Source organism: Tupaia chinensis, unplaced genomic scaffold (genome assembly GCF_000334495.1).
Source record: "Tupaia chinensis unplaced genomic scaffold, TupChi_1.0 Scaffold138407_1, whole genome shotgun sequence".
In the NCBI taxonomy this organism is placed as follows: Eukaryota; Metazoa; Chordata; class Mammalia; order Scandentia; family Tupaiidae; genus Tupaia; species Tupaia belangeri.
Genome location: NW_006198305.1, coordinates 3148540 through 3160258, shown reverse-complemented (window position 1 = coordinate 3160258; position 11719 = coordinate 3148540). Strand labels below are relative to the sequence as shown.

Here is an 11719-nt window from a genome sequence, read left to right as displayed (position 1 = left end):
GCCTCCCCACCCCCTGGAGAGGCCTCCCGCCCCTCTCACGTGGGGGCCCTTAACGCGCCAGCCCCACCCCCAACGTCCCCTCCCCCCTAGCCGCGGATGGCCTGGCAAAAAGGAAAGAGCAGCGTCTAGCTTAGAGTTGGGCCAGCCGCGCTCACTTGGCGCCTCGCCTCAGGGATGTTTAAGTCGCCGTCCAGTGTGGCAGTCTTGGCTCGGAGAAGCTAGGGGTTCTTCCTAGGGAGGAGCAAAGAAAAAAAGAAAGAACGCGAAGCTGGTTCATGAGGCACAGTGCCTTTCTCATATATTATCTACAAAAAGCTTTCTTTACCCGGGAACCCCAACAGGCACACACAGGCAGCCCCCATTGAAAAGCTCTGCCCCGAATGGATGAGAGCGGGTTGGGTCTATAGTAACAGCAAGACCTGCACTACCACACGCCCCCCACCCCACTCTTCCTATCCTCCACGAGAAAATTTGACGGTAACTTTCTTTTTTATTTTCTTTTAATGTCCCTCCTTTTGGTTTGCTCTCCACATGTCAAGAGGGTTATAATAATCAAGATTTACTGGGCATTTACTATGTGCCAAGTACCGCGCTCGAAACCGTTACATGAATCATCTCACTTAATTCTCATAATTGCTCCTGGAGAAACTGCTATAATCACACCATAATATGAGTGAATGAAGAAGACAGAGAGGTTAAGCAAATTGCTCAAGGACACACAGCTACTGAGAGATGGAGGCTCAGAGAAGATTCTAGATTATTCATCTTTAACTAGGGTAGTAAATAGGTAGATCTGGGGTGAGGAGGTTTCTAAAGGATGATGGCAAGAAGTCCAAAAAACACAGATATTTTTCTTCCTGGGCTAATATATATTCCTCTGGAGGCTTTTTAAGACCCTGTTAGGACTTTAAATGGAACTTTAGATGTCAGAGTCTGAATTTGTTCTAGTCTTTGCTTCTTCCAGGACTTATTTTAGTAGACATACAAATGGGGTTATACCTAATCTTTAAAAATGCTGCCACATCGTGCTTTTTAAGAAAATGATTTTGAACCCACGAAGAGGGCAAAGTCTGTGTGTGTGTGTGTGTGTGTGTGTGTGTGTGTTGGTGCAGTCCTGGATCAAAACGGACAAGGTGGATATTGTCAAATGATCGTTACTCTATGGAATAGCTCATTTAAAGGTCACTAGTACTGGGGACCCGGACCCCCAGTCCTGGGGTTTTGGAAAGGTAGACAGAATGCCTATGAATTCAACAGGGCTGAGAGAGAGAGGGGAAGGAGGGAGAGGGAGAGAGTACTCAGCTTTTTCAGTTCCTGGAGTGGAAAGTGGCAAATCATACAACCAAGGGGAGAGACAACCTCCCTTGTCTGAGAGGGAACCAAAATGGGTCTCAGACTATCACTGCAGATTTGGTTTCCGGATGACTTTTAAATAAGAATACCTTTTATTAATGTAATGAATGAATGAATTCATTTTGGGGTGGTTGTTTTTGTTACAATAACGCTCTCAGAAAGGAGGCAGTAAGGGACAGATAAAAACCAAAACGACAACGGAACATCCTTGAGGAACTTGAGACCCGAGACATAATTCCCAGGATGTTTTTCTGCTGATTGTTGGCGTCTCCGTTTACCTTCTGGGTTGTGATTAGGAGAGGGCAGAACAAGACCATGGGAGGATAGCCCCGCTGCCAGGAAGGCGTTCAAAGGGCTGCGTAGATCCCTTGCGATTGAAGTTCATCTGGTACGTCATGTTTATGCAAAACAGCGGGGTTCTGGGTGGACCTGGGCTGCAGAATGGTGTAATCAACGGGGCAACGCTTTTGCCCGGACCCTGTCGTCGTTGGCAAACGGAAAATGAAATATAAGCAGGGAAGTATTTTAATGGGGACGAAGGGAATTCACAACTGTTAATTATTTGGTGACCTTGTATTCGATTTGTTTGAGTCCCTTATAAAAACACTAATGCAGACCAGACGGCCAAATGAGGAAGCCGGGCAGAAGGTTCCAATCTAGGCTTTATTTCTCCTGAAAGAGAGAACAGCCTTGGGATAGGCGTGCTAAGCCTTCAAGTGCGTGCGTGTGAGCGCGCGCCCGCAAGAGAGCCCGCGCGATTTGCGCCAGGGTCCAGGCTTAGGGTCCGCAGAACGTTTGGTGAATGGGAAGGTCCTGGGAAAAGACTGGGCACGGCGGGGCAAGAATTTTAAACTAGAAGTTTGTTCTGGTCCTTTGGTCGGAGTGATCAACACGTGTTTAAGGCCCAAACTAACCCCTTAGCCACTGGCTTGTTACATATGTTACCCTCGCCCCAGTCCCTATGGCCGTAAGATCCGCTTTACTGGCGAATAAAAGCAAGAAGCTAAAAATCGTTCCCGTCTCTACAGCGAGAGCGCAGGTTGCACCGGGATTTCTGCCGAGTTTCCTTGGCTAGGGAGGTTACTCTAAGGAGGACACAGCGTTTTCCGCGAAGCGGGAGGCTCTCCTGCCTCTGAGAGTTTGCGCGGTAGAGTTGCTGGTGGGGGAGGGGATCAAAAACGTGCTCGAGCACCCTTGCCGTTTCTGCACAGGGAAAAAAAAATCACCCAAACCACAGCCCACGACAGGCCGTATGAGTCCCTCCCCCAGTCCTAAACGGAATCAGGACGTGATCGCTCCTCCATCCGACCAGGGAGGATGCGCGTTGCCTGGACTCGCAGGGAATTCGGGTGCAGTGACGGAGGCCCTAGCATAGCCAGCTTTTCTTAGCTGGAGTTCTGGGGCTCTAGCACCCCTCCTGAAAAGTAACGACGTCTTCTGGGGATATTGGGGAGAGGGAGGAGAAAGGAATGGGATGGGCTGTTGGGGGTAAAAAAAGATAGGGTAGGAATATGGCAGAGTGAAAACTTTCGTTTCTTGCCAGGGCTATTCGTGCATCCAACGACCTAGAGCAAATCAGCCATAATCCCTGGGGGCTTTTAAGTGAAGTGAAAGGCATTATTAGTTCGATAACCCCTCAGTATCGGACACCCAGGTCAAAACCGTGCTCCCTGAACCAGGGGACGGAACTGACCCGTCCCGAGGTGTGGAAAGCGGAATGTAGGTCTGCCGCTCCACTCCGTCGCTTGACATCTATTCTGCCTCCACCAAGCCGTGGCTGTTTATTTTTAAGCTGAAAGTCGTATCTGCTGTTTACAGGAAAGAAATGGGGTCTCGTTGGCCTAATGGGTCAGGGTTGCTGTCCTCTGCCTTCTAGAACAATGCATTAGCTTTGCTGGGGACTGGGTTGGGTCGCCTTGGCGAGAGAGGCTGCGGGAGCTTGGAGGCCTGGGGCGGGGGCGGGGAGCGGATGGTGCTGCGCTGAGTTCCTAGAGAAGCGCGCGCTCGGCAGCTTGCAGTAGGGAAGCCTGGGGGCGGAGCACGGCTTAGGGTCTAGATAGTGGGCGTGCAAGAGAGGACAGAGGAGGGCCCAAGCTGGTGTAGCTTAGTAGTGGAGAGAGATAGAGGGCGGGAACAGGGGTATCGCTAAATAACCTAGGAACCGAGGACAATCAGGGTCCTTGCTTTGCAAACTTGCCTTCCTGGCCAACTGGTCCACCTCCTCCCCCCATGATCTCAGCCGACTGCCTCTCCGATAATCTGTGGCTAAGGAAATCGAAGGCTGCTGGACTACACTACACAACTAACGCCAGGAATCTGATCTTGTGACGTTGTTTTGGCTCACCGAAGTGAACACAGAGGAGCCGGGTTGTGACAATACCTTTGTCAGAGGCTGCACCCACCCAGCTCTTGAAAGAACACAGTGCTGCGATCTCTCCTGCGCAGGACCCCTGGGTGTTGGAGTTCAATACCCTGTGTAGGACTAAAAGGCCAATTTGAACCCTTACCTCAAACTGCAACCTTAGAATGAAGCCGGGAGGGGGAACCGCTTAAAACGGGTACCTATTCTTCTTTTCATCTCTGAACGCTCAAGCCAAGAGGCCGGATCCTGTTCCTGTCCCAATGGCGGCTTCCCAAATACGATTCCTCTCTTATCCAAACTCTCCCAGCCTTCCTGGAGAGCCCGGGTCGCTTCCTCCGCCTCTTGGGTGACTCTACTGGTCAACCGCGCAGGCAAGGCTGTCCCCAGCAAATCAGGCAGAGCTGGGCCCAGTACTTGTGGCCCCCAAAAGGGCTGTGATCTTCGAGAAAGTCAGAGCGCCCGCTGTTTACCCGACAAGGAAAAGTGGGGAGGGTTGTGTCTGGATCGCTGACAGATCATGCTTCATTTTGGGTTTCATCTGCAGTGATGTCAAATTAAGATTCGAAGCCCTGTGGGCAGGAGTCCTGAGCGGGACCACTGAGAGGCTGTGACAATAGAGACGCTGGGTAAAGAGTCCTTGATCTGCCCCCGCCCCCTTCTCTCTTTTTTTTTTTTTGACTCCAGTTCTTCAAGATGACCTGCAGCCATCAGGGTCTTGACTAAGTTCATTTTGCAAATGAACGTCTTTATAAATTAATCTATTTCATCCTGTAGACACAAAAGGAGTCTCCTGAAACTCAGGGAAAAGTCTGGTGGGGTCCCTTACTGCCCACCAGAAACCAGCACCCTAGGGGTTGAAGTTACTGCATTGAAGACTGTGCTGTTTTCAGTCTGGTGGGATTCAAGAGCCCCGTTCTCCTCCTCCCCAACCTCACTCTGTTGCTTCAAACTGAGCCAGAGCTTGCTGGATGGCACTGGGATTTCTCTGTGGGATCCAAGCAGGCAAGCAGACTCGCTTAACCTGTGGTGTGGGCCCATGCTCATAGTGGGGGTTCAGGAGGATATGAGTCTGCCAATCCTGAGAAAGAGGGTGGAAAGGCTCATGGAGACTCTGTGGAGGACTCACCTTGGATACTACTGGTCTTTGGAAAGACCAATAAGCTGAGAAATTTGGAGCAAACTATTGGGGAAGGCACCAGGAAGCTAAGAGACCTAGGGGGAAGCCAAGCTGTGAACCCGTGCTGAGGACACAGACGCACTTACAGACCCACCTATCAGGGGACCTTCCTTGCCAACAGGCACTAGGGGCCAGTCTCGGGCTGCAGCCTGAGGGTCATGCAATGCTATGCCCTTTCAATGTCTGTGAGGCTTTTATAGGAAGAAAGTTGAGGACTCTATGGATAGATCATGTCCCACAAAAGGGTGTCAAAAGAGTGTCAAAAGGGGAAAGAGACTTCTCAGGGCTCCTCCCCACCTCCCTCCACCCCAGCCAGAGATTCACATGGGTTAGATTATGGGCCAGCACTGGCACTGATCCCCACAGAGGAGGAAACTTGCAAGAAGAACCCAGTCCTTAATGATGTTGGAGTGGCGGTCATCTTTCACCTGGCATTATAGAGGAGACAGTGATGACCGATATGGCATCCCAGAATTGAGAAGAATCCTCATTTTTCTGATGAGAAACTTAAGTTTCCTTGTACTTTCTCTGTCAAAAGGCCAGTTGCTGGCATTCCTTTTGTTAGTCTTGGAGGTCTGGGGTTTGATGCCCTCCCTCACTCCAGGTGGCATGAATGAGCCTCTCAGAGTTTCTACCAGGCAGGGAGATCAAGGCTGGGATGTCTGAGGGGTAGTGTAGATATAGGTGGCTAACTCTAGCTCTTAGTATCTTGGGCAAGTTACTCATGAAGCTTTCTGTTTTATTTATAGTGATAACCTTTCTCAGAGGTAGTTTTGTTTTGAGGAATGAGTTATCTATTGCACCTTAAGAATGTTGATCATGCCCAGCGCACCACCGCACCACCGTTAGTGCTACCCCAGTGTTTGTTATAATAATTATTATGTCAGATAATCAAGCAAGAGTATCAGGGTAAAGCAAAAGCAGCCGGAAGAGGGTGACTGTGCATGGATTGCCACCTGAATCCACATCTCACTGAGGATGCTTAGCATCTAGTCAGTTTGCAAGGCTTAGATCTCAACACAGGCCAGATTCAAGAGGAGTATTTCCTCAGGGGTGCCCAGATCACTGTACACCACAGGGACAATAAATAGTTGGAGCACAGATTTCCTCTACGTGGCCTCCCCATACCAGACGAAGTGGGTGGCTTGTCTTACTCACCCAGTACACCTGGCTCTCTTTCTGACTGGATGGATGGGTAGTGCTGAAACTGAGAGGCATAACTTCAACGCCAGCCATGAATTCTGAGCTTGGTGGTCTTCTGCCTAGCAAAGAAAAGGAGAAAACAAACAAAATAGGGGCAGCCACCTGTGTTGTTCATGCTGAATATGAACAGATGTTCTGTTTCTTCCCTCTCTTGCTCCACTGCCCAATCAGGACCTTGGCAGAGGGGTGTGGCCACACATCTAGGGTTGGCACTTGGAATTGGCCCCTTTGGCACAAGTCTCTTACTATATAATAATAGTTGCAAGACACTGGGCAATTTATGATACTTCTCAGAGCGCTGGTTTCCTCATCTATAGATGGGATAACAGTAGGCTTAACCAAGAACGCAGTGAGGATTGGATGAGAGAGGCCATCAAAGTTCTGAGCATGTACCTGTACAAGGTGGTGCTCCAGAGTGCTCATTGCTACTGATGGCTCTAAAACGAAGTGGTAGGGGAAAGGCTTAGCCACAGAGATCCCTGGAGCTTCCTTCACAAAGATAGATGATCATTCCTGCCCTCCCCTATCCCTGCCTAGGGTGTGGAAGTGAGAAAACTCACTGTCTTCTTGGCTTTTGAACAGTCGCCTATCTCTGGGTCTGTGCCTCTGGAAGAAGTGGATGCAAGGCATAGAGGGCGGCAGAAGGGAGCTGGCCAGGTTCCTGTAGCCTCCAGTGTCACCATGAACTCAGAAGATGGGGGCCGGATGCAAACGGAGAAGGAGAAGCATGGGGGATTCCAGAGTCTGCAGCGTGAAGGGCCCCTCCTCTTTGAGTAGGGGTTGTCAGGGACAGAAAACCCAACTCTGATGCTCAAGCGTGACCTCAAGCTCGGTACTTATCCCAGCCATGTCTGCAATGCTGGGTCCTTCCAATCATAAATCAGAGGAAGGTTTGAGTTTTCTGAAGCATTCTATGGGTTGGCCCAGGAAAGCAGCCCTCATCAGGAAGCACCACGTGTCTGGCAATAGGAATCCTGCCGCTGTGCATCTTGCCTCAGGCCACTCGTGGGGACTAAGGTTCCCAGGCGTCTGCTCTTTGGTGCGATGGGCCTCTCTTCTTTTCTGCTCAGGTGCTTGCTCTCTAGCTTTCCCCAGCCACGTACTGTGACCATGGACGTACTGTGACCATGGATGGATGCTTTCACCTTTCCAAGCCAGTTTCCTGCCTTAACGTGGGTGAAATGACACTTCGCTTGCAAGTCCTTAGGTCTTACTTTCATTTCCTTACTAATCTTCTTTCTTTATTTTTCAAACTACTTTTTAAAAGAAAAACTTACATTCTTCCGTTTAACTGAGACTTTGTACTCTTTGACTAACATTTTCCTCCTTTTTGGCTTTTTTTTTTTTACAAATTCTTCATGGTGGAATGAGGTACTCTCAGCCTTTTGCCAACTTGCTAATGTAGTTGTGTAGTATTTTTTTCAAATATGCCAGTGGTATGTTCTTCCTTTGTCTTTTCCTCCTCCTTCCTTCTTTCTCTTTTTTTTTTAAAGAGCATAAGCACAAATCTGGCAATTGTACCTTGAAATATGTTTATGTGTGTTCAGCAAACATTGAGTTAGCTGGTGTGTGGGTTGTAACAAAGCATCAAAGCAAGATAAAAAGCTCTTATGATGTACTACTGGCCAATTTTAATGTAAGGGTCTAAAACCTTGGATTCATTATACAAAGGTAAAGGAGTCAAGAATGATTTTGAAATGAAAACTGCATGTTTCTAGGCAACAGGATGAGAGAGAGGGTCATCTGATGACATCACCCCCTCATTCATAAAGGACTTAATGGGAGAGAAGACTTCCAGAAGGGATCCTGAGGTGCTGTCTCCCTGCCCATAGGTGGCCCTTGGCAGCTGCCAGGCTCTGTGATGCCATTTTAGCAGGCAGTGTCTGTTGGCTCACATCGCTTAGTGGTGTAGACACTCCCAAGGTTGGGTACTTCCTCTGGGCTATTTCTGTGATGCATGGCTCCACAGCAGGTTCAGACAGGTAGGGAATGTGGTCTGGAGGGGAGCTGCACACAGCAGTCACCTCCTTGGACCCTCTGTTTAGGGGTTAGCAGTCTGAAGACCCTACGAGAGAACAAGTGGTTGAAAGAAAACAATGTGGGGTTGTTGTGGGGACTAGGAAAGGGGCGGCAGAGACAATGACTTGGTTCTGGTGAGTACTGTGTTGGGAACTATGTCCACCTATACTAAGTATTCTTAGTCTGTGAGTTCCCTGGGCCAGCAGAATCAGCATCACCTGGGAGCTTACTAGAGATGCAAGTTATGGGCCCTACCACCAACTTTTCAGGCCCCAGAAAATGTTCATTTCTAACAAGTTTCTACGTGGTACCGATACTGCAGCTTTAGACATTACTGGTGGTTTAGTGGCTCTGAGAGCCCCTATTCTAGACCAAGCTCCAGGTACCTGGACCACAGAATTCTTGTCCAAATAGCCCTGATCCCTTCCGGGAAACCTTCTTCATCTGGTCTGTCCACCCAAGAGTGGGTCACACTACTGTTATGTGCACCTGCAGCCCTCAGATGCTTGAATCTGTGGGCTAGAGGACTCACTTGTATGCAAACAAGGCCCTTGAAGTGTGTGATGAGGCTTTTATGGAAAGATGGAGGAGCAGGATGGAATCTGAGGTCCCCCTTTGCATTCTTGCCCCAGCCCTGGAAAGGGAAAGGGTAAGGGTAGGCTGGTTTTGCTATTAAGCCCATCAAAAATCCAGAGGCTGCAGAATCTGTGGAAACTTTTCTCTAAGATGTTTTGACTTGGCTTTGCAGATGAACCATTTATTAGCTCATCTATATCTATATCTATCATCTATATCTATCTATCAAATGAAAATAAAAGCAAGCCGATCTTTCTATGTTGAATGAGAAAGAAAGAAAAATTTTTTTCTCCTTTTTAACTGTCAGAGGGCATGTCACACACACACACACACAGAACCCCCCACCCCCCATGGGGCACATAGTTAAGTCACAATTCTTTTTTCCTCCATCCATCAGGACTTGTACCTGGTGAGTTTTTAAGCTGCCCTGTGAGCACTTGAACTGTGGTTGACCATGTGGGATCAAGTTCCTGGGCACTGCACTTAGCCACTGTGCTAAAGCCCAATCCTAAATCGTTATGTTTTACACCTGCCTAGTGGTTGTCAACCAGTGACAAACCATCTCAAGAGTTATATAAGCAGAGATGGAAATGATTTCCTAAGGGAGTCCAGGTTTTATTCCTTCTAGGAATTATAGCTCTGCAAATACAGTTCAGGCTGTATGACCCTTCTCTTCTATCCTGGGGTGCAACCAAGCACTCTTGGTTGCTTTTGTACTGTACTCCCTGGATTACAGGAAGGGCAATAGGGTTTGGGACTAAATACTCCCACTCCTGAATTAAATAAATGAGTATAGATAGCAGTCTTCCCAACTGTCTGACTTTAGGCTATTAATTTTTTCCAAGCTTTGATTTTCCCATCTGTAAAGTGGGAACAATAGGAGCCCCACCTTACAGACCTGTTCTGTCTATGCAGATAAAGATTACAAACATGTCACCCCTTACAATACTTAGCTAGTCCTAAGGGAGAGTTTTGTCCCTCTCACCCATTCCCTAGTGTGGGGCGAGAGGCAGAAAGTGAAGCCTAAGGCAGCAGTAGGTAGGTGTAGAGATGTGGGCGTTGTCAGACACAGGTTTCTATTAAAAAGGAGAAGAAAGTGTGCTGAATTCCCTCTGATTTTAACGTGACCCTGGTTGGTTTGAAGGTCTTGGCTTCCATAAATCAACCGCCTCCAGCAGTTTTTCCCTTTTCACCTCTCTAACCCTTCCCACAGCTCCATCTCAGGTCAGGACATGTGTGTTAGAGTGATCGGCCGGCCCTGCGGTCAGCCTGGAGTGGGACTGGGTGTGGTTGAGGCTCCAGAGCCACCGCCCTGGGGCTACATCTGCGCAGGCAGGGAAGGTCAGACCCAGGGACCCAGTGACACTTTTACTATTGAAATCGACCCCAACTTTACTAGCTTCTGGGGGAAAGCTGGGGGCTTTGGGGATTTTTGTATTTGCTGGGTTGTAAATATTTTATGGGAAGGCAGCCCAGGAAAATCTGGTTAGCTTTCCGCCTTGCACACTGAAGTGAGGTTGGCTTCATGCACAAATGTGTCCAAAAAAAAAAAAAAAAAAAGTCCAGCTTTGCCTTGGTCCTGAAGAATTTGCCTTGGGTTTGAAAAGCCTGCAATTCCATGTGTCCCCAATTTTATTTTTTCCTCACTTATCTGTAGGGGTAGTTGCAAAGCAAGAGAAGTTCAGATTGGGCGATGATGGGACAGAGAAGCGGATGGCGCTGTGGGTCAGAGTCTGGGAGGGCTTTTCCTCCTTCCAGGTACTGTGTACCCATCTTTATTGAAGGGGCCTCCTCAATGGTTAGTTACTGATGTGCTGTTTGTTCCTTGTGTTCCCCTCACCCCTATTTCTGGAAGCCTCCATGCTTTCCTCTTTGTTATTAAATGATGGGTCAATTAAAAGAACAAACAAATGTAGCATCTCTTCACTCTGTCTACATTATGTTGAGCTAAAAATGCCTCCCCAAAACTGCTTGATGGGCAACAATGTCCCAGGCTAGGGGGTCTAAACTAGGACTGCACCTTTAAACCCCCTTGGAGCTTTAAAAAAAAAAAAAAAAAAAAAAAGCTAACAAGCAAAATCCCCCCCTGCTCAAGCCCTGATTGATTTCATTAGCTAAAGCGAACCCCTGGCACGGGTAGTTTTAAGTTCTCCAGAAGATTCTAACAAACAACCAGATTGAGAATTGTGACTGTAGAAGTTCTTCACTTACTGACTGGGTGCACTGCAGGTCAGGCATGGCCCAAGGAGCTGTAGGGAGCAAGAGTGACAATGGCATCGCCCTCTTATGGGCTGCTAGAGGGGGGCGGCGTGTTGCTGGGAAGGACAGACCACTAAGGAAGGAAATGTGGACGAGGAAATCATAGGTAATCCGAAGTGCCGGGAAGATCACAAACCAGGGTCCCTTAGATCAGGGTGGTCGGGATAGCCTTTCCGCGGAAGTGACATTTGTGATATGAAAGTTAAGAACGAGCCAGCACAGAGCAGGCGTGGGGGAAATGCGGCCCAGGCTCGCGACCACAAAGGGCACATTAGTGGTTATGAAGCCTCTTGGAGGGAAAACCCGGGAGGCCGCGCGGCTGTAGCCTAGCCAGCAGCCACCGACTTCCGCCCCGAAAGTCCGGAGCTAACCCGGGAGGAGGCCTGCCCTGGTCTTCCCCCCTCCCTGCGCGTGCACCAGGCGGGCGGGCAGTCAGGGGTGGTCAGGCCCCAGGCCGGCCGGGCTGGACTCCCCGGTCTGCACTCCCCGGTCTGCCTGCCCCGCTCCCCACCCTTTCTCTCCTGGGAGCGGTCGAAGAGCACCGGGCTGATCTCCCCTTAAGTGAAACTGACTGTAATTATTTTTTATCTCGCAGACGATCTCTCGCACACTCCTCTCCGGAGACAGAAGTATTTGTTTGATGTGTCCACGCTCTCAGACAAAGAAGAGCTGGTGGGCGCGGAGCTGCGGCTCTTCCGCCAGGCGCCCGCAACGCCCGGGGGGCCGCCGGCCGGGCCGCTCCACCTGCATCTCCTTCCCTGCCCGTCGGC

At 49.3% G+C, this 11719-nt stretch overlaps 1 protein-coding gene across 1 annotated transcript in view; it reads left to right on the top strand.

Annotated features, from left to right (window-relative positions):
- GDF6 (growth differentiation factor 6) overlaps positions 1-11719 on the top strand; it is an 18720-nt gene that overhangs the window by 4431 nt on the left and 2570 nt on the right. The window contains 2 exon segments of the mRNA XM_027765486.1: positions 11545-11716; positions 11718-11719. The exon segment at positions 11718-11719 is cut by the window's right edge and continues 2570 nt beyond it. Coding sequence (XP_027621287.1) covers positions 11545-11716; positions 11718-11719 — 174 coding nt within the window.